General features: G+C 39.2%; 1 protein-coding gene across 4 annotated transcripts; it reads right to left on the bottom strand.

Annotated features, from left to right (window-relative positions):
• Window positions 1–5,429: 5,429 nt before the first annotated feature.
• On the bottom strand, window positions 5,430–21,948 carry CNOT7 (CCR4-NOT transcription complex subunit 7). Of its 4 annotated transcripts, XR_004427328.1 has the most exons (8): window positions 21,741–21,948; window positions 18,351–18,550; window positions 15,946–16,139; window positions 13,905–14,066; window positions 9,370–9,514; window positions 8,366–8,476; window positions 6,580–7,178; window positions 5,430–6,503 (listed from the first exon to the last, which is right to left on the bottom strand). XR_004427328.1 is itself a non-coding variant. In XM_033160296.1 (7 exons), the coding sequence occupies exons 2-7, from the start codon at window positions 18,465–18,467 to the stop codon at window positions 7,050–7,052; spliced, it is 858 nt and encodes a 285-aa protein (XP_033016187.1). In that variant the 5' UTR covers window positions 18,468–18,550; window positions 21,741–21,948; the 3' UTR covers window positions 5,430–7,049. The 4 variants fall into 4 exon arrangements, 3 of the variants coding, with proteins under 3 accessions (XP_033016187.1, XP_033016188.1, XP_033016189.1); XM_033160296.1 differs by having other exon boundaries at window positions 5,430–7,178; XM_033160297.1 differs by lacking the exons at window positions 18,351–18,550; window positions 21,741–21,948 and adding an exon at window positions 18,176–18,331 and having other exon boundaries at window positions 5,430–7,178.
• Between the last annotated feature and the right edge of the window lie 53 nt (window positions 21,949–22,001).

The following is a 22,001-nucleotide window of genomic DNA, read 5'->3' as shown; positions in this document are numbered from 1 at the left end:
TTACATGTATGAAAAGAATGTTTTGGCTAACACATATTATTGTTAAAATTCAAAAAGGAAAATCTTGAAGATTACACATTGGGAAAGCAGGTAGTCTTTCCTCAAGACATACAGGACAACACATACAGGTTAAAAGGGTGATTTTTGCATTGGCATTGATAGCTCAGGTGAGTGTAAGCTATTTTCGTATAACCTGAACCTGCTCTTATGGCAATTCTTGAATCTAGATAGGTTGGATTAAGTTTTAGGAAAGGTTTTGTTTGATGCTAATATAATAGCTCCCCCCCCCCTTTTATACATGAATTACCTACTTCTAGCTAGGCTACAGTTTCTCTTAAATCATACAGGGGAAGCAGAAGAGAAACTCCATCCTCAATTTATGTGCATGTAAAACATGATCAGAGCAAAGTTTAGTGAGATTATAAATGTGTGATTGTTTACTATTCAGTTATTCAACCTTATTAGGAGTGTTTGATGTTAATATTCCTTGATACTGCTAGGCTTCAAAAGCTTAACCTAAATTTTGTGCCTTTAAGAGGCTCCATTTTAACTATATGAATCTTTTCTCGGTTTTATTTAGCATCCTTAAATTGCTGCATTCCTCATCATTACCCTGATGATGTTCATATAATATGTGTATTATCATGTAGAACATACTAAAATTAATTATTGTGATTATGACTACACTCTAGATTAAAAAGCCAAGTGGGCTTGCAGAGACCCTTTTTATTTTAAATGAAACTAACAGTTGTTTAGGGTTTTGTAGGATTTGTCAGACATTTCTTTTGTCAGACATTTCTGAAGCCAAGAAAACTGAAGTTTCATAATATGTTTTTATCAGTGCCTTTGCATGCACGATATCTGAGATGAAATTATATACATTTAATGGATCACGTAAAATACATTGTGCTGTTTACATAAAATAGGTGGTAATATTTAATTCCAAGATGGTTTGTAGAAGTTGATAATATTATGAGCAGAGAAATGAAAGTGAGGAGATTATACATAACTCACAATTGAAACAAATTGCCACTTTAAAATCAGTTGGGTAGTCAGATTTTTTAATTATTATAGACACAGTAGGATGCATATCTGGCTCCGTGACTACAGCTGCAGTTGCACCAAGTAAAAATTAAGAACATTATTTCCTATTCTGCAGGCAACAAAGACGACTTTGAGGATTACTTCAAAATTATGCACCCATGTAAATAAGGTTCTATTAAAGTGAAATGGTATGATGTCTCTGACATCATTGCCATTATAACTGGAAGCCCCCCCCCCAACCCCTACATACATTTTAATCCAAATGAGTTGTTACAGGTTCAATCACCAGAAGTGCCAGAATATGATCCTGGGATATTTGAGATAACTCTGTTCTGCACTACATAGCTTTACACAGTATGCAGACATGTTTTGCAGCCACTAGTTTCTATAGCATAATGTTGTATTTACTTAGTATTTAGTGTTGGAAGTGGTCATGAGAATCACAGGGACCGAATGGGAAAGACTGGTACTTTCATTGCTTCATAATGCACATTGTGATGTGTATTCTGGTTGTGCAGGGCTGCCTTTGATACTTTACCAGCATTCATTAAAATGTGTATAAAATGAAGGGGAAAGCTGAAATTCAGTTTTCATGGGACACATTTATACAGATAAAATCTATCTTATAGTATTTTTCAGTAAAATTCAGACTATCAGAGCACATTTTAAATATGGCTCACATCGCTGCATCATGGAAAGGAAGACTGATGACTGTCCGATTCCAGTATTTAAACATACCTCCTGGGAAAGTGGGGTTCATGCAAAAGATTCAGCCAGCCTTTGATGGGTGTAAATGCATTATCATGATGCACTTTTTCCAGCTAATTCAGATGTCACACATAAGTATTAAGGTAGGAATGGCTGTTATACATCCTGACATTTCTTGAATGTAAATATCAGTGCTATCTGTGAGCGATGGGACTTCACAATAAAAGCATGTGGGATTAGGGAGTGAGCAAATAGCAGAAGTGGGTGTCATAGATAGTAAGTGGTGATGTAGGTATGGCTACTGCAGAATTTTAGAGGAGCTCTATGACTTTCTGTTTCTGGAATTTCAAATTCCTTCATAAATTACAGTACAGAGGAAAGGAATCTTTTCTCACTCCACCTCCACCTGCATGGCTAAAACGTTGATTAAGACATTTTGGTCAATTTAATCTGTGATTAAATTTGCATAAACTTTTACACAGGTGAAAACAATAATTTTGAAGGAAGAAATATACTTTTGTTTTTAGAACTATTCCCTCCAATATATAATGGAAGGGAAATGCCTCTTAAGAAGCTGCTTGCTGTCTTAAGTTTGTAGAAGTGATTATGTTTTCAAATGTCTGTTTTTAAAGCTGCTGCCCTATTTAGCAGAGGACACATTTTTAGGTGATTAAAATATTTGAGTGCTTTGATCACATGATCAATCATTGCAGCCCTATTAAAACATTTTGGTTATGTGCCGAGGATTCAAAATACTCCTTTTAAATGGTTTCATAGTTCAGATTCCATTACAGCACATAGGGAGTAACACGTCACTATATGAAACAAAATATTAATACATCCATTAGGAACTATTTGGCCAGCCTATGTATTTAATTATTTCCTTCAGAATTAATAGTTCTTATTTAATGTGTAAAACAGTATGTATTTTGCATATGCCACTATTATATGGAATACTAGTAGATATGCTTCTAGTACATACAAATATATATGCCTACAGTGCTAGTAGTACTATTGATTGTGCTTACATTGCTTTTACACAATTGCTGGTTTATCCCATCCGCCCCTTTTTCAGGTGAAGATTTTTTCCCCAGCCCCAAATGCATTTACATTTTAATAACCCCCCTGTATGTGCTGGACACAAAAACTTCTAATCTTCCCAAAGCATGGGTGATTGCTGTTTAACAGGTGAGGTGATAGATCACCTGCCTAACGTCACCTCTAGGATCACTGGGAGTACTTGTACAAACTATTTTTTGAGTGTGCTTTTTCACCTTTATGAAGCTGGCAAAGGAGGGACAGTGTGACCCATCCATGTTCAGTTAGCCACATGTTCAGTTAGAAAATATTTATTTTTGCAGGCTTGTAACTTTCAGGTTATTTCACAAAGGTAAAGCTAAATGGGACTAATTAAGAGTTTTCACTGCCTAACCCTTTGCTAGCTTCCATCTTTACATTTTGAACACCAAACAATTTCGAGCTTGCCTGTCAAGATAATTTTTAAATCTTCTCCCCACCTCAAACCTCATCTAACCTAATCCTTTATGGACTAAAACGTTTGGCAGAACTGCAAAACTCGCACAGGTCATCCAAGACAACAGACAATACAAAATGTGCAAGTTGAGAGTAAAGCTAAATAATGCTATAGATTACTGTGTTTTGTTTTGTTTTCAAATTGGTGACAAGGTACTAATTTTGAAAATAATTACAGAGGAGTTTTAAAAAGCCGTAAAGCTAAAACTCTGACCTAAGGCCAGAAATGTTTTTTCCTGCTTTAACAGAGGATGCACTGTTACAATGGCTTTTAAGATAGAGAGTTCTGGGTTCAGTTACTTGTTTTCATAGACTACAACCTGCATTATCTGCAGGCAGCATTGCCAATAGTTAGGGATGATGGAGGTGTGGTCCAGTGAATATCTGAAGGGGTACAGCTCCCCCATACCTGCCAAAGAAAAAACTCCATGTGAATTGCAGATATGTTGAACTAGTTAGGAAACAATTTGTGGGTAGAATTTGTTCCTACTCCTTCTCAGTGTTTTCACCAGTGCCAATACCACTGCTTCAGAGACTTACTGTTATTTAATCACAGACACTGTAATGATTGGGACTCCTTCAATTCGCAACATAGGAAAAGTATTTTAAAACTTGAGAGAAGGATTTTGTTCTGGTGTTAAACTAAAGAAAGAGCTGTAACATTGCAAAAAAAACAAAAAAAAAATTTTCTTCCCCAAATCTACAAGCCAGATGCAATTAAATAATGAGACCTGTCACTGAAGACTATATACACAGCTCACAACTTATTCTGTATTGAAGGGGGGGGGGGAAACATTTGAGTGTGAAAGCTCCTTGTTAGTACTGTACATCTCAACATTCCAAAAACAGCACTTCTATAACTTTGTTACCCAGTTGAATGAAAGTGGGCAATGATGGAACCCAGAAAATATCTGTATATTGCCCCACAGAAGTTAACTCCAGCGATTCACTGGTTACTCTATAGTTAAATTACTTTACATGACTATCAGGTGAATGTTTGTTTATAAAATGGCCAGGTGAAGAAAACCATTGTACAGTGTGACTGTTACAAATTAGCCTTTTGGACTACTCAGGGTACTGCGATTGGACAAACTTTACTTCACCTCTGAAAGGAATCAGTTTTTGAGGACACAGATGACATTACTCTGTAGGTATGCTCTGCTGGGGATTTGTTTGCTTCTCTTCCTGCTTTACTTCTTCAGTGATGCTGTCAAGACTTTTGAAGCAGAATGAGGAGTCCTAGCTTCCAAAATGCTCTGCTCCAGAGCTGCTTTTAACTGGGTCATCCCTGTAATGAAAACACATTCCCAATGCTTGCCTGAGTACGTGTTTGCTACAAAGCAACAGTGTACATATAACTACCGGTCTTGCAAAGAAGAGCTTCTTGCATTGCTTTTGTTTGTACTCTGTAAAGCAGTATTATGTATTTTTGTATCATATCTTGCTGCTGGGAAAAATAATAATAAAAGAGACAAATGACAAGAATTCTGCCTTTGAATTTGAGAACTGGAAAGGGCCATGTGCAACAAGCAGTGGCACTGAAAATGTTTTTCTAACATGGCTAGCACGCAAAACATGCACCATTCACAGCTGGTGCAAGTTTTATCAACTGTTACCAGATACGATTTTCCCCACTGCCCAACAGAGACTTTGGTCAGCCTACTGCTGGCATTTGGTCACCAAATGGGTTTCCCACAAGGGAATGCAGGCCTTGACCTCAAGCAAGTTGCCCAATCCTACAACAAAACTAAGTAAGCATATCAGCAACTGAAGCCACTAGAACCAAATCTATCAAGTGGTCCCTCCACACCCAGAGCAAGTTGTGGAACAGTGGTTGTGGCACCAAGACTTACCTATTGTTCATGGTGGGGATCAGGATCTTGCCCACCTACTCAGCCATCCTGGCTGGGGATCACAGGGTCCCCATTCCTAAAGTAATTAAGATTAGTGTATCTGGTGGAGGGGCATCTAGAACATACTATCTCCTACACCAAATATCAGATTATGTTTTGAATAGCAGACTGGACTGGGGACAACAAAACAGTGAATTTAAATTATTGCTGCAGGTAATAAATCCAAAGGGATTAATTGGGCACAATGATATACCAGTAAAAGCTTTCAAAACAAAACTACAAGTCTGCAGATATGTAAGAAAACACTTTCGAAGCCTTTATTTACAAAAGCTTTTAAAAACAAATACCCTCTTATGCAAATGTCTGTTATTGTTCTTTAAAAAGGACCACCCACAGTTACATCACTGTAACTTCTTGAGGGGAGAGAGGAAAACAGGTTAAAGTACATGGTAAACAAATCAACTTGCTGAACATTAGGATTTACTCTTGCTGATTTTCAGTGTGGACGATACACACGAAATGCTGCCACAGGCACTCCATCATTTCAGGTTAGGGTTTAGCTATTCAATACCAATTGAAGTCCTCCTGCACAACTGCTTCGAATGAGCATGCTCTGCATGGTTAAGAAAGTACTTTGTGGTCCTTTAATAAAACAATTATTTATAAAATATATTGCTTAGACTCAAAAAAATAAACTAGCCTTACAAGCCCCTGGTAGCTTTATTAGGTACAAATAAGTTTTGTTGTTTTACAACAAATACCTTTTGTATCAGCTACCAAAAGGGCACACCTATCTTCCTTTTATTTAGCTCATCGAGTTGGCTTCAAATCTTTGGATCTCATCCTAATACGGACTTGTGTTCATCTATTCAAGTAGAAAATAAATACGGTTTTAAATTAGAAAGTATTTGTAGGAAACAGCTTCCTGTAACAGGAGTAAGGAACTGGATCCACAATGTGAACTGTTAAATCTTACTGCAGTCTCCATCCTTTCAATTATTCTGCTCAAAAGCAAAACAGGACACAGTCATCCCCGAAGGCTGTACAGCTTGTTTCCAGATACAGGAGGCAAATTTGACAAGGAACCTCTCCGAAACACACCATATTGAATTGAAGAGAGCACAAATTAGACACCAGGCAATAGCTTCTTGATTCAGTGGAGTACACCCAGAAGAGATTCTGATGGCACCACCTAGTTATTTTCATCACACAGCAGTGTGAAACTGGCAAGCTGATCGTAAGCTGGTGTGCGCAGGACACACCTGGAAGACTGGACACCAGTTTAGATATGAGCAGCTGCTAGGATTTCAGTAGTTCTGAACACAGATTATGCAGTGAATATGAGCTCTTCTAATGAATTTGCAACTTTGTGTGTTCAACCAAGAGGATCAACGTTTTGTCTGGGCAGGGGAGGGGGCAGAACCAGAACTTCAAATAAAACAAGAGGATCTGACTAAGAGAGTCAGTCTTCTAAAGTGCAAATGTGATGGTCCACAACCTTGAATAGCTAAAACTCCTGTACACCAGAAGGGTAAAGAAATGTGGAAATTGGTTACAATCAGTGCTAGCTCAGTTTGGGGAAAGGGGTGGGGGAGATAATAAACCAATACTAAGACCAATTAAAGTTTACCAGAAATTTCATTATCATTTCAGCTTTCTTCTACCCACCACACTGCTCCTACATGTGCTTATGTACAGATGGGCAAAGTACAAGGCCACATTTAACCCAGAAATGCCTACACCTTAAGGTCAAAAAACTGGGATAGGAACAGTCAGGTTTAGTACATACAAAGGCATAAAAGAAAGTGTGGCAAGGGGAAGAGAAGGCCTTATTGTCCCAAGGGATTCAACCAGAGATAAAACCTATGTACAAGCATGTGGAGCTCAGAAAAAGCAGCTTCCCATTTCATGTCATGATTGCTTGTTGGCTTCTTCTTCATATGCATTTCCTGTCCCATTCTGTACATATGAGGAACCAGAACCGAGACCGTACAAGTGACCACAGTACTTTGCATCATCAATGTGATCTTCGAAGAACATCTGGAGAGAATTCAAAACCACAAGTCAGTGAGAAAGCTAAGGAGGAGAAAGCTAAGTGGCAGGGTCTATCTTGTAACAAAAGGACATTCCAGACTGCTCTGCTCGGAACAAACCGTGGCCCCACACACTATTCTTCCATTTTTATGCATTCAATCGATCCATGAGAGGGCATACTGCTTGCCCACATCACATTTATTGGGAAAGGCTGTGGACAATAGCAGAGTACCTCCTTTGCAGGTAGAACATCCCTGGTTCAATCCCTGACATCTCAAGGTAGGAGTGAAAAAGACTTCTGCCTGAAACCCTAGTGAGCCACTGCCAGGAACCAGCTGGCAGTAAATCGCATTGTGTAAGTTGGAGTTAACTCTTTATTAGCAAGAACACAATTTGCACAGGCTTGGTGCTCATCCCCAGTAGGCCTTGCCCATGGATCAGTTACTGAGACAAAATTTCCACCTCACAGCTGCCCAAGTTCCCCTTTTTCCAAGCAATCTGAGACCACATATGTGAGCAGTCAACCTCTCCCCTGCCCTTTTTATGCCACTTCTGGTTGTGGGAGAGAAGATGGAAGGGAAGCTTGTTGCAGCAGGAAGAGGAGATACCCATGACCCTTCATCAGCCAGAATCATCTCTGCCTCTTGAGTTCCCCTCTTCTCCTGCTTGACCTTTCACCTCTGATTCTGGACTTCTCTCTGTCACAGACTCTCCCACTTTGCTAAACCCAGTTACCTCTTCAGCTTCCGACACCCCTTCTTCCCAGTCTTCTCCCTCTGACCACTCATTGTTGTCCCACCACCACTTGCCGGGCACTGATCCTGGTTGCCCATCTGGTTCATCCCACCATCCCTATACATCCAGGCAGTCCAGGCAGCCACTATCAGTGTTGACAATACTGAGCTAGACAGACCAATGGTCTGACTCAATATAAGGCTGATTCCTTTAGTATGTGTGAGGCAGGTGAATCTGGGACCTGCCTTTTGGTCAAAGGCATACACAAACTGGCAATGAGGGCAGACTGCAGAGAGAAAGCTGCCACTTAGCCACTGCTTCTGCCAAAGAGAGGTACTACCTTGCACTCTGAGAAGCCTAATTCCAGGGTTAGCTTCACTAGGCCCAACCCCACTGTCAAGTTAAATAACAATTATTCATCCAAAGGCCTCATACCAACCAAACCCCCAACCACCTACCTCTCTCATTTTGAAGAATGCCATGCCAGTTAGTAGAGAATCGGATCCTGCTTGATGCTGCGGTCCTATCCTCTCCAGCTCCAACTGCTCAGCAACTTCTTGCAATCCACCCTGAAAGAGAAGATGGCAGCACAATAAGATTATAAACAGAAACCTTTTAATAAAACAAATGCATCAAGGAATCTAGATAAGTTAAATCCTCCTCCATCCACAATTTTCCAAATGATACCATGCAGATTTAGAATACGTAGTGCATTCTTCAGACTATATTGGTTTGAGGGACTACTCATTACATAGATAATAAATGTGATGGTGATGATGTTGATTATGATGATGATGATAATAAAAGACCCAATGTACCTAGTCAAACACTATTAACAAAAAAATTGCAGCTCCAAACTATATTATTTCCACCCTTTGTCCAAAGATGCCAGGGCAGTGTACAACATAATCTACACAGAATAAAAACAATACACAGCATAATAATAAAATCATCATTACAGTCCGTCCGTCCCCCACACATTTAACAGGCCATATAGTATTTAATGGCTGAAGGCCTGAGTAAAGATGAATGTTTTTGCCTGGTGCCTAAAGACATGTAATGATAGTGCCAAGCAAACCTCTCTGGGGAGAGCATTCCACAGACAGGGAGCCATCACAGAAAAGGCTCGTTCTCACGTTGTCACTCTCCGAACCTCTCAGGGAGGAGGGACATAGAGAAGGGGCTTAGATGAGAAGTGCAGGGTCCAGGTTGGTGTACATAAGATCTAATGCAGGGATAGGTAACCTCCAGAGTTGTTGGACAACAATCCTATAATCCCTGGTCATTCGCTACACTGGCTGGGGCTGATGATAGCTAGGTCTAACTGTAGCAATTTATAGACAACACCGTAAAGGTAGAAGACAAGACAAAAGCTGACTTGTGGACATTCTTCATCCATAAAAAAAAACTTTATTCCTAAAAATGTTGTTTAATCTCTGTAAAAAGTCATTAGGGAATTTACCTTGAGATTTTTGCAACTCTTCATAAGGTACTTCACATCATAAATGACAGGGAAAAATAATCTCAGAATCTCAAAGAAGTCCAGCTCTTCCTCAGGTAAATTAGAATTCGTCAAGATCTTGATCAAATAACCAAAGTCATAGCCACTGCAAAGCAATTATGAACAGAAACAAAACAAAAACACCTAAGTTTAGTCAGGTTGTCATTCCAGAAATTCATCTCTTTAAAAGAAAAACTGCAAAGCCCAGGCATATGTATTCTCTTCATGACGCTAAATTCATTATTATTAAGAAGAAAGGCAGGGGAAGTTCTGTTGCAAAGCCGGAAGCCCTTGCGCCAGTGGAACTACTTTGCTGGATACTAGCCAATGTAACCATCTGCAAGAGATAGTTAATCCTATAGCATACCAAATGAGTCTGTACTATAATCTTCCTTAAGAGGCTATTTTCAAAGTAAATGCATTAAATGTATATTTCACAGTGGTGATACTGTGGATATGATGACAGCCAATGAGCAATATATATATGAAGAGAATTCTTAAGAAACCTTTAAGAAATATTGCTTTTATATCTATCAACTGAGCAACTAAATCTACTGCTGTTCCCTGTTTATAGGAGAGTATGAAATGACAATTTAAACCTATGTTCTGCTATATTTTACCAAGACCTTTTGTTAAGTGTGATAGTTAAGTCAAAATAGACCCAATGAAATCAATGAACTTTAGCTACTTAAATCTGTTGATTTCAATGGGTCTACTTTAAGTATGACAAACACCAGATAGCACCCTAAATTATTAACTATGTTACATTACAAATTAAACAACTTAGGTCTGCATCAGAGCTTTCCAAACTTTTCATGTTTGGTGACACACTTTTTAGACATGCATCGTTTCGCGACACAGTAATTCAGTTTTATTAGCAAACTGGAGGTTAAACTAATCCCTTTCTAGCCCCAGGAGCACAGGGAGCGTTTGCGCAACACAACTACACACTGCAGCCAACACACTAACGTGTCACGACACACAGTTTTGAAAGCTCTGGTCTGCATCAATAGTCAATAATATTTTGCAAGACAAAGCTGGTAGGGTTTATATTCTCAATATATTCACTAGTTTGACAAAATATGCATTGAAGTGTTTTAGAAATTACCCAGTGCTCCAAAAATTCATATTCAGCTCTTCCATCTGATACAGAATTTCTTACTTTGTTTATTGTTACATTCCAGGTTTTCCTAAGCTTCTGCCCTTTTGTAAAAAATTAATACTGCATATTGTATGCCTTGCATTGTTCCTCCCATTATTTTCACAGCTAAGCCACCAATTTCCTAGGTTTCTAAGCACACTCTTTTTTAAATCAGTAGTCGTTCAACCTTTTCAAACCCCAGGGCCCATTTTAAACTCAAATATCCATTTGGGAACCCATTTCTTAATACATGGTGGCAGTCCTCCTGTTACAACCCACCAGTTGAAGGCCAGTGTCTTAGATCATATGAGCCCCAACCCAATTAATGTTTACTCATTAATTAAGTCCCACTACTTTAAAATGGGACTTACTCCCAAGTATGCATAAGATTACAGTCCATGGCTGCAACCTAAACACACAAGTACTCCCCATTGAATGCAACAGGAGCCACTTGTGTATAGATGCACTGTTAGTAAACTTACCTACAGAGTTAATGTTACGAACATCTCTTGTGATTTCTCTGATGGTATTTAATGCATCCTTCCAACCATTTTATACGATATTACATTGTTAGCACATGCATGTCAATCCAGCATCAATGGTTTGACAAAACCAACAACTGACAGAAGTGCAACTATATATTCTCTTAGTCTTTGCATAATACACTAAAATTAAGACCTTGCAAAGTTTCCTTAATTGCAAAAATAATAAAGGCTGTCCTTTTTACATAAATATGACTAATAAATATTCATCTGTGAGTCATATTTTTTTGCCTTCTACTGCCATAGGATTATAAATTGAGAAATTTTGTGTGTCTCCATATTCAATAAAAAGTTGTTGAAAACTAGCTTGATTTCAATACATCTTGTAGTTCTTTGGCAAAGGGTTGACTAGGTTCCTTATTTATATGTACTGAAAGAAATCTAATCAAATATTCTTGCATGTGATCACTTATGTATGCCCAAAATCGATTTTCACATGCAGATAATAAAATCTAATTAGATTTGCCTTTTTCCAAACAGCAGAACTGCTGAGTATCCTTAGAATATCAAAATCTGAATGACTCAGAATAAAAGCTAGGGATAACTGCATTCATGTCAATATGTTTGTAACCATCCCATATATTAAAATACTGCACATTATTATTCATTCACTTTCTTTTCTTTGTCAATACTCCACCTTAATTACTATTCAAAGTATCTCATTACTGGCAAAATAGTAATGCTGCATGATAACAGTTTTATAAAGTGTAGGATTGCCAGCCCATCATTTTAAACTTTGTTTCATAAAGTTCATTCTTACATGAATTTAGATAATACCACGTTAATTTTGGTAGTACAGTGGTACGTTGGGTTAAGTACTTAATTCGTTCCGGAGGTCTGTTCTTAACCTGAAGCGTACTTAACCTGAAGCACCACTTTAGCTAATGGGACCTCCTGCTGCCACTGCGCTGCCAGAGCACGATTTCTGTTCTTAAGCGGAGTTCTTAACCTGAAGCGTACTTAACCCAAGGTACCACTGTATTAGGATCAGTGTAACTCTTTCAATCACTTTAGACCACATGGCCTGCAGGGTTACATAGAAATAAAACAGGCAATTAAAAATATGTTATGTTGCTGAGAAAGCATTAATTCTGAATTAATAATTCCGACCTATTAAAAACCACTGCTAATAATTTATTGCCACCCTATCTTGGTCTATACATCTGATATGGAGTGCTCACATTGTCATTGTACTCTAGCATTTACAATATTCTGATTCATCAAGTAACACTGATGGATACAGGATTAGCAGAAATTCAATGCGATGCCTTTTTTTTGCCATTTCCGAAGCCTGCTCGCTATGCTTGATGAAACATTCTTCAATGCCTGCTTGTAATATTTGACCATTGCTGCCTTAAAACACAATTTCTATAAATTAATCCTCATTCACAGAAGACTTTCTACTAACAGATTTTTCATGAGATATTCCAACAGCTGCAGCAAAAGTTAAACTGTAGGGCAGCAATTTGAACTGAACAGATTTTTAATGGGACAGAAACTGGAGCAGCCAACTTACTTAGTTGGATACAACTGTTTAAATTATCTATGTTTATAATATTGCCAGCACAATAGCTGAATTCCAAATATTTCTAACCTCTCCCTATCAACTGCTCAACCTGATAATATAATTTATTACACCAGATTTTTAAAAGTTATGTCTACTTACACAAAGTAACATAGCTAATGACCTCTTGTCTAAATGAACTTTTTCTTCTGCCATTGGAGGTATTAAAAACAAGTTCTTAAACACCTTGAGCACAAGGTACAGTACCTATCTTTTCATTTTAAAATGGTTGGGGCACTCAAGCATGCTGAAATGCAGGAAGAAATGCATGAGCACCATGGATTATGTCCATAGCTAGTCTTGAACAAGATGCCCTATTTCAAATAAGATACCTCTGTTAGCAACTTTCCCCAGAAAACTCATCCGTATGCATACAGGCCAGAACTAAAATTCAGTAAGGAACTTTCCACACAACCGCTCAACAGAAGAGAGGTATTCTTTCAAAACAGTTAACAACACACACTGTGGAATAAGCCAGCAAACAAATGTTCCTACTTGCTTTCAGTCTACTTTGTGTGGTGGTAGCATTTGGTGTAGTGTGCCACAGAGCCCAGCGGTGGAGAAAAAAATTCCCCAGGTGATGAGACTGGCTCAAATCATTAGTGTGCTTACACAGATATCTAGACTGCAAACCAAACCCTTCCAAAGTTTATTTTGACCACTTGATTTAACTGATCCTTCAGGGGTGGGGAGAAGCCAAAAGACTAGTTTATTGGCACCAGATAAGAAAATAATCCATGCAGCAACCAAATTAAAAAGTTTATTTTTTTCCAGTATTTGGCATTACAGTTAAAATAGAAGGGTCGTATTTTCCCTACCAGTATTATCATATGGGTCTTCAGAGCTGCACTGAATTTGGATTTTCCAACGATGTTAATCAACTAATTCCAGTTTTCATTTACCTGCTAAGCGTACACAAAGGGTAGAGATATGTGGCTGTTCCTTCCTCTGACCTGGGAAACTGTCAAAGCAAAATAGAAAAATACAGTGCTCCCTCTCTACAAGGCCGACACTTTAGTGCCTCATTTTAAGATACAAATTATTAGTTTCCAACTGGAGCCAAAGCGTAGAGATTTAACTTAAAAGCAGGAAAGCCTTTATGACAAAATCACGTTGCTATATCCACATCTCATCCAACCCTGACTTTCCAATCTCAATTAATGGGGGCAATTATTTGGTATTACAGTTTCAGGAAAAGGTTAAAGAACATTAGTTATATATCAGTTATATTTGTTAATGCTGCATTTACCTATGAAATGAAAGCCACTTGACTCCTTCGCATAGCACGACACCCGACGTCATAAGAAGTTCAGCAAAGTATTGAGTCTCAATTCCTTCATCTTCATGTTTTTTGAACTGGATTCCAGATGTTGTTAATAGCTCTATTGAATCCTGGGCATACATGTCTTCTCTAGGAGAAACATGACAGGAAAAGATTCACACTTGAAATAAAGAAATCTTAAGATAAACAGTTTAAACCAAAATCTAGGACAAATTGCACATTAAATCATGAGAACGGATAAACATCAATAAAAGATCACAGCATTATTAAGGTTTATAGCTTCATCTTACAACTGTGTTCAAACATCAAGGTAAACTAAAGTTAATGAACATGAAGTTAATGAACTATGGTCATGACACCCTCTTTGGCTGACTATAACCTAAATTCATGATTTCTAACTGAATACTCTGCAAATTATGAGAAAATCCTTCATACAGCACTCTCATTTACTTCAAGGATATTCATTTGCTTTGTTTTTTAAAAATAAAAAAAATCCCTAAGCATTTACATAAAAAATAGAAATACAGCAATGTGTGATAAAACATCCTAAAAGCCAGAGAAAATGCAGCTATATATCATAAATAAAACCGAGCAATGTGTGTAACAAAAATGGAAAAATTAAGAGGCAGACTCCAGGAAAGCTTGGGTAAATGTTACGAAGCTTTTAAAGGTCATCACTGTCCCTGTCTCACAAATTAGAGCATTCCTGAGGGTGAGTGCTATCACTGAGAAGGCCCACTGCTGCATTGCCACCAAGTCACAATCTGCTGCTCATGGGACAACCTGCACTATCTTCCTGGAAGATCTTAAAGATCAGCTTGATCTACTGGAGTAGGGTGGCATCACAAAGCTCTGTTTGCTTCCTAGGGACTATGTACCACGAAATCCATGAAAGGTGTAAACCCAACTTTGCACTGAGGTTTATATCTTATGGTTCACAGTTTACCTCACTGGTGTATCACAAAAGCTTTCTTATCACTTTGAGAGACAAGTCATATCCGAGAAGTCAAGCCATCTGTTCAGCCCCAGCTTGAAAGAGAGCTAGCTGATTATGTTTGCTTAAAGACTGAGGCTGCGATTCTATGCACACAATGAACTCAGGGGAATGTAATTCCAAGTAAATATGCACTGCCCTGGACTAGTCAGCTGTAATGAGAAGCATACTAACTGGGAAGCAAATCCCAGTGCCACCAATGGGACAGATTCCAAGAAAACATGCTTAGAGTTAGAATGCAAGGCTGCCCCTCTTAAATACATTGTCCATTTATACTATAATCAATCACCACCATCTCCATAGCACTGCTCAATAAACAAGGTTAAGTGAATTCAAAAGCAAGTCTAGAGTTCCCTTAAACTCCCAAGTGGTGCATACAAGAGTTTACATAGGAAAAAAACCCTTCAATTTACTGAATACAGGTTTGCAAACTAGTATAAATTTTTCTTATAAAGGAACTGCTGCAATTTGGCAGAATGATAGGAGCATTTGCTTACAATGAAGTAAGTTAACAAGCCCAATTCTATGCTCTGCACAGCTTTTAGGGGCAAAACGATCACATACACAAGGGAACACCTGTCCCATTGATTCTGGGACTTTTCATCAGCTCCGCTGCTTCAGTAGAGGAGCCACCACACAAGTTTTTGGGAAGAATACTCACCCACCCTACTATTTGTGCCCAAGCTAAAATTTATTCCTAGGCTGACTAAGAAAACATCAAACTGGCTTCTCCTTACATTTAAAAGGTAATAAGACAAAGCTTTCAAGCTGTGCCCTGACTGCCCTGCATAGCATAGTATGGCTGAATTAACCACTTTAAGCTAAATTCTGTTAAAATCACTGGGTTGTTTCCGGAGAAACACAAGCTTTAAAGGCACTTCTGTAAGGGGATTATCCCACCTTTGTCTTCCCATTGAAATACCATGCCTGAGGATCCAGCTAAATGAGATTTAAAAGCCTGAACAAAATTACAAGTATAAATATACACATACGCAGCCAAGGGTTGCAACTTACGTTAAATTAAATTTAAAATTAAATTGCCATGTTGAAGTCCCTGGAGGGTATTCGCCTTGTTCATTCATGAACGTCAACCCTAATTGAATTATCTTTAGTAAGTCCACGTTACAGCGGAGCAGTTGATACTGATAGTCTGCATTACTTCTGAATTCTCCAATAGGCCGTGCAACTACACCTGGAAACTCTGTGTCCTGAAAAATTAAAGCACAAAGACCAAAGGCAAAATATAAAAAGCTACTAAAGCTCACAAAATTTGCTTTAATGCTTCAGAAAGCCCTGAAATGCTTTCCTTGACAACAAGCATCAGGTGTGGGAACATACACTCGTTTGCAGTTAATCCCAGTCCCTTGGGTACCAGGCAAACATTGTAGCCAATTTGGATTATGGACTGGAGCATTTGTTTGTCATAATTTTAGAATAGCACTCAAATGTTATAGTTGCAACATTGTATATGATGACACAGGAAGGAGAGGGTTAGACTTGTCAACACAAGGATGGTACTTAAATATGCCATTCCAAATTAGGTCCCAGCCATGCCTCTTTTCCTCGCATGTTGGGTTGACACAAATTGTTAGGGCAGGTCATTTCAGGGGGCAAAACTTAATTTTTGCACATTTCTTCAGTGACGAGTCTTTAAAATATGTTTTTGGGTGTGATCTGCTTTCTATTATTATTTTTTGTAATTGGACAACATTTAGCTTGGTAAGTCTACATTTGATGAAGAAGCACATAGACGTCTTTCGGAACACAAAAAAAATTCAATTTTACCTTCTGAAAATGGCAGATAATGCTACATAATTAATAATAATAATAATAATAATATAACTGCAAGCGCTTTGCGATCATTTTTAATGATTTTGTGTTCAATTTTACACACAAGCAAAACTAAATTATACCTCCGGGTATAGGGTGGTATATAAATTCAATCAAGCAATCAATAAAATCAATTTAACCAAAATAACGTTTGAATTCCCAAGTCATGTTTCAACTTTTCAGCACCCCTCATTTTTGGAATTTGAAAATTGAAAAATTCAGCATGCCCTAACAAGGTGCAACATCTGGGACAGGGAAGCCTGTGGCCTCCCAGATGCTACTGAACTCCCATAATTTCAGACCACCGGGCATGCTGGTCCGCCAGGCTGAATTCCATCATCATCTGGTGGGTCACAGATTTCCCATCACTGCCTTATGTTGTGCTGATTTACTGAAGCAGACACATTGTTCTGAATTACTGTACTGGTGCAAGGACTCCCATACAATCTGCTCCTAGCCAATTTTTTTTGCACTAAACAAGACTCTTAAGATACAGATTTCATGAATATAGAGCAAATTGAAATATATAAAATGGTCATTCATAGAAATATATAGCCAACCTTGGTTTTTTACACTGGTGTAGAAACAGCACACTAGGAAAGTCATTAGTTTGTACACAAAAAACATTGTTTCTTTTGTAAATATAAGCTTGCCAAAATTACTGAGTCAAAAAGAACTGAGGTGGGTATAAGCACATGAGAAAAACAAATTAAGAAAACAGTGTACTTTATTGCTAATGAGAATAATCATTTTCTCTGAGTCTGTCTGTGTTAGCTCTTCAGCAAGTGTTTAGATATCTCATTTCTGTTTAGTAGAATATGCCACCTTCATAGCCTATGTTCTGAAATTGGCCTATAAGGAAAACTTGCCAGTTTATTCAAAACTAGAAACCCTGGTTCAAATTTAACACTAAGCCAGCAATCAGTAAAAGTGAACTAAAATCTGCTCATGTCCTCTTCACCATCATGTGAAAGGAAAATGGGATACACAAGCCCAATACATGGCTGATAATCATCCAGTAGTTTTCAGAGTGCTAAGCAATGATTTAGTATTGCAAGCCCAATCTTCAATTGATAGAACCATCTTCCATAAATGTGTCTGTTCCTCCTTTAAAACCATCAAAGTCAGTGACCATCACCATACTTTGTGACAGTAAATTTCACAATTATGGATTGTGTGAAGAAGTTATAAATCTACTGCCAATATATTTCCCTACATGACCCTGAGCTCTAATGTTTTGAGAACATGAAAAACTTCAGTCTGTGAAAAGAAGAACATGTTCCCAAACCATGTAACCATATCATCCATCTTTTGCACATGATCTCTTAATTTTAAATGGTATCAGTAAAACACAATACCCAGCCAGAACAACCAGCAAAAACACTGTAAAGATAACATAAGCATTGGTCCTTACTTGGGAATAAGTTTCAGATTATATGGGGTTTGATTCCAACTAAATATCTGAGATTGTAGTCTTCTGTTATTCTTGAATATCTAAATTATCTTCTCTACATTTTCCCCTTCCAAATATTTTTCAAGGACTAGTTCCAGCCTAAACAAAGAAGGTCACAAATATCCCAACATCATACCATGGCAACATAGTTAAACTTCCGTATAACTTGACGAATTTTCTTCATCTCTTCATCCAGGTTGCAAGCCCAAACTTCACAAATTCTTTGGCTGTGATCTACTGTAGCTGCTGGCATAGTTGGCAGGTTTCAGATACCAGACATCAAAAAGGTATACTTGACAAAGAGTCCGTTTCATAAAACAGGTTTTGATTATATATCTAAAAAAATATTTAAAAAGAGAGTGTTATTCCAAATTCACAAGTAGAACAAAATCCATCTATTTCAAAACGATTAAAAATGAACCTGGTAACCACATATTTCATTTATTTAAAAAGATGGTGAATGTACTGGTCTTGTTCACAGGAGCAAAATCAGATATGTTTATGCTAACTCTTCTCCATATATACACTGATTAGCAAATCATCAGAAGGCAAAGAGGTGTCTCAGGTAGAACAAGTGGCTGTTAGATAAATTTCAATGCAATGCTGCAAAAACCTATATGTTCACCTATCAATGAGTGATTTATTTCAATGGGACTTTAAATGTCTCCGTTAAGACAAAACAAAATAAAAAATAAAAAAAATGCTTCCAGTAGCAACTTAGAGACCAACTAAGTTTGTTCTTGGTATGAGCTTTTGTGTGCATGCACACTTCTTCAGATACACTGAAACAGAAGTGTTGCTGAATTGCTCGTTACCAAACTTAAAACCATGGAGAGACCTGGTCTGAACAAAGACATTGGATTCATTTTTAGCCATCTCACCCCTTGCTTTTTCCTGTTAAGACCAACTGCAGTCGTTAACAGGTTTTCCACACCTATCAGCCAATCACCCATTCCCACCACCCTTCTGAGTAATACCCCTCCCCACTCTCTCACTATATATAAGGGTCTGGTGACTTCTGTTTCAGTGTATCTGAAGAAGTGTGCATGCACACGAAAGCTCATACCAAGAACAAACTTAGTTGGTCTGTAAGGTGCTACTGGAAGGATTTTTTTTTTTTATTTTTTTTTTACTATGGCAGACCAACACGGCTACCTACCTGTATCTGTTAAGACAAGCTCATGTAACTAGTTAAGATGGATAGCAATAAAGAAGGCTGCTGCTTATACAGGTACTGACACAAAATAAAATGAGACTGTGTCAGTGGGTAAAGAGGTGAGCAGGTTAACAAGAGTTTCATGTCCTGCTGCCAAAAAGGCAAGCTAACTTCCTGGGTGTGACAAAAAGAAAATGACGGGAACAACAGCTAGATAAAGTATACCTTCTCCTGGCACAAATTTCTGCAACCCACAGTGGCAAATGGAGGGTGAAACAAACATAAGAGAGAGATGCACTGGAACTTTTAAAAGTTTATAAATTTGCAGAAGTTACAGAACCTAGAACAGATGTTTATTACAAACAAACAAAAAAACATAAAGATTCCAGGCACCCTGTTACTTGGGAAGTGGAACATTTTAAACTAGCACCTAGGAACATGAAGTATTGTTCAGCATAATTCAAGGTTGGCTCCCTGGAATCCAAAATATTCTTCCAGTCAAAACAATAAAGAAATGCGGAGAGAACAGAGTATTTACGGCACGTAGCAAGATAAAAAAATTCCAAAAAATTAAGAATGCAAAGGTCACACTTATCATAGGAAAGCTATAGTTCCAAGTCCTGGCTTTTAGTCTGGTCACAGTACCATAGAGTGTGTAAGGTTGCTTCCTATATAATCCACACATGCTACCTTCCAGTGCATTAAAAAAAATCATAGAGTGTACATTTGCTGCCACTAGATCACCACTACAAGTGTTATTTTTGAAGTATTCATGGAGAGTCAAAAACAAAAAAATGACTATAGCAGCAGGTGTCCATGACTAGTTTCCCATAAGCTAACAGCCAACACACCTCCAGTACATTCAATGCTTACACAGACATGATGTTTCTGAATGTCAGAATTGACCTGGTGCATCAACGAATATATTTTTTTAAAAGTAACAAATCTATTGTGGCATGTGCTTTTAAGAGCCAAGAGTGCACTTCTGTCAGATCTTTAGATGGGGCAGTAACCAACTAACTTATTCTATCAGTGCAAAGCTTTACACTTGAGCAATGAAACCCCCCCAGTGCCCCTAAATCTGTTCATGGGGGGATGGGTTTTCCTCACACTCTAGTCTAGAGCAGGAGTCCCCAAACTAAGGCCCGGGGGCCAGATGCGGCCCAATCGCCTTCTCCATCCGGCCCGCAGACAGTCCGGGAATCAGTGTGTTTTTACATGAGTAGAATGTGTGCTTTTATTTAAAATGCATCTCTGGGTTATTTGTGGGGCATAGGAATTCGTTCGCATTTTTTTTCAAAATATAGTCCAGCCCCCCACAAGGTCTGAGGGACAGTGTACCGGCCCCCTGCTGAAAAAGTTTGCTGGCCCCTGGTCTAGAGGGATGTTACATGCAAGGAGAGGGAGACATTCTGCTGCACAAGTGCAATTCCTTACTCTGGTGCCCTGAGTTACTCTGGTGCACCTGAGTCAACTAAGGTGGCATCCAACCATGTTTTACTTCAAGTAGTCCCACTAAAACGAATGGAGCTTACATTAGTTTCAGTCGGTCTACCCTGAGTAAAAACTTAGCGGAATACCAACCACTGCCATTAAAATGGGTCGGTAGTATACTGATCACTTTCCTCAACTACTTCAACATACACTGATACCTGCGCTACCACGGATTATTATTATTATTTATTGAATTTATATACCCGGAGGTTCCAGGGTGGTTCACAGAACAATATGAAAATACCAAAACCACAAAATATATAATCAAAATAAAAACAACGCAATAATGCCGCCTCCCTGCCAATTGAGTCGAGACAGAGAGAGAATGTAATCATCAACGATTCAAGAGGCAACGGGTGGGTAAGCAACTTTCCCCTTTTGGGAAAAGTGGGTAGGTGGGTGGAGAGAGAGAGAGAGAGAGAGAGAGAGCGCGCGCGCATGAGAGGAAGGGAAGGAGGAACTAAAAGCGGGACGCCGGCGGTGCACACGAGGCAGGCAGTTGCTCGCCCATCTGGCGAGGTGCGGAGGGCCGTCGCTGCAGCCCACGCTCGCTGTAGGCGTGGGGCTGGCACTCCCCTCGGGCTTTTCAAGCGCGGAAGGCCGAGGCGACCAAGTGGGGTTAATTTTTTTATGCCGTGAACCGCCTTGAGGTCTGCGGGCGAAGGGCGGTATACACATTTAACTGATAGTAAGGAATAAGACTAAGAATAAACGAATAAGCGGGCGCTTGAAGACGTCCTCGCTCCCCACCCTCCAAGCGAGGCCCATCCTAGGGAGCAGCAGCCCCCGGCTCTCTCCCACTCCCAACTTTCCCTCAGGAGTGGCTCCAGCCCTGCTCCCTTCCCAACGCCCGGAAACGCCGACGCCGCCACTTACCGGAAGAGAGGACGGCTCCTCGCGCGGGACGGAGGGAGCTGAACGCGGGCCTAGCTGGGACCCGGCGGCGGAGGCAGCCCCAGCGCGACGACGTGCGGGGAAAGCTGCCGCTACTGCTGCCCCCCGGCCGCCCAGCGCACAAAGCCATTACGTCATCGCTGCGCGCCGCGCCGCTTAACCTTTCAACTCTCGGCGCGCCGGCTTCGGCCTGCCTCTCCCTCTTCGCCGAGGGCGGGGGGGAGGAGAGTGGGGGGGCGGGAA

The sequence above is a fragment of the Lacerta agilis genome, chromosome 9 (genome assembly GCF_009819535.1).
Source record: "Lacerta agilis isolate rLacAgi1 chromosome 9, rLacAgi1.pri, whole genome shotgun sequence".
Taxonomy (NCBI): Eukaryota; Metazoa; Chordata; class Lepidosauria; order Squamata; family Lacertidae; genus Lacerta; species Lacerta agilis.
This window is presented reverse-complemented; position numbering and strand designations above follow the sequence as displayed.

Bases quoted from the DNA above. Each gene is read 5' to 3' on its own strand.
- CNOT7 (XM_033160296.1), bottom strand. From the start codon at position 18,467: ATGCCAGCAGCTACAGTAGATCACAGCCAAAGAATTTGTGAAGTTTGG. The intron at 16,140-18,350 runs GTATGATGTTGG...TTAATTTTTCAG, and splicing joins AGTTTAACTATGTTGCCATG to GACACAGAGTTTCCAGGTGT. The intron at 9,515-13,904 runs GTAAATGCAGCA...ATTGCTTTGCAG, and splicing joins AAGTGGCTTTCATTTCATAG to TGGCTATGACTTTGGTTATT.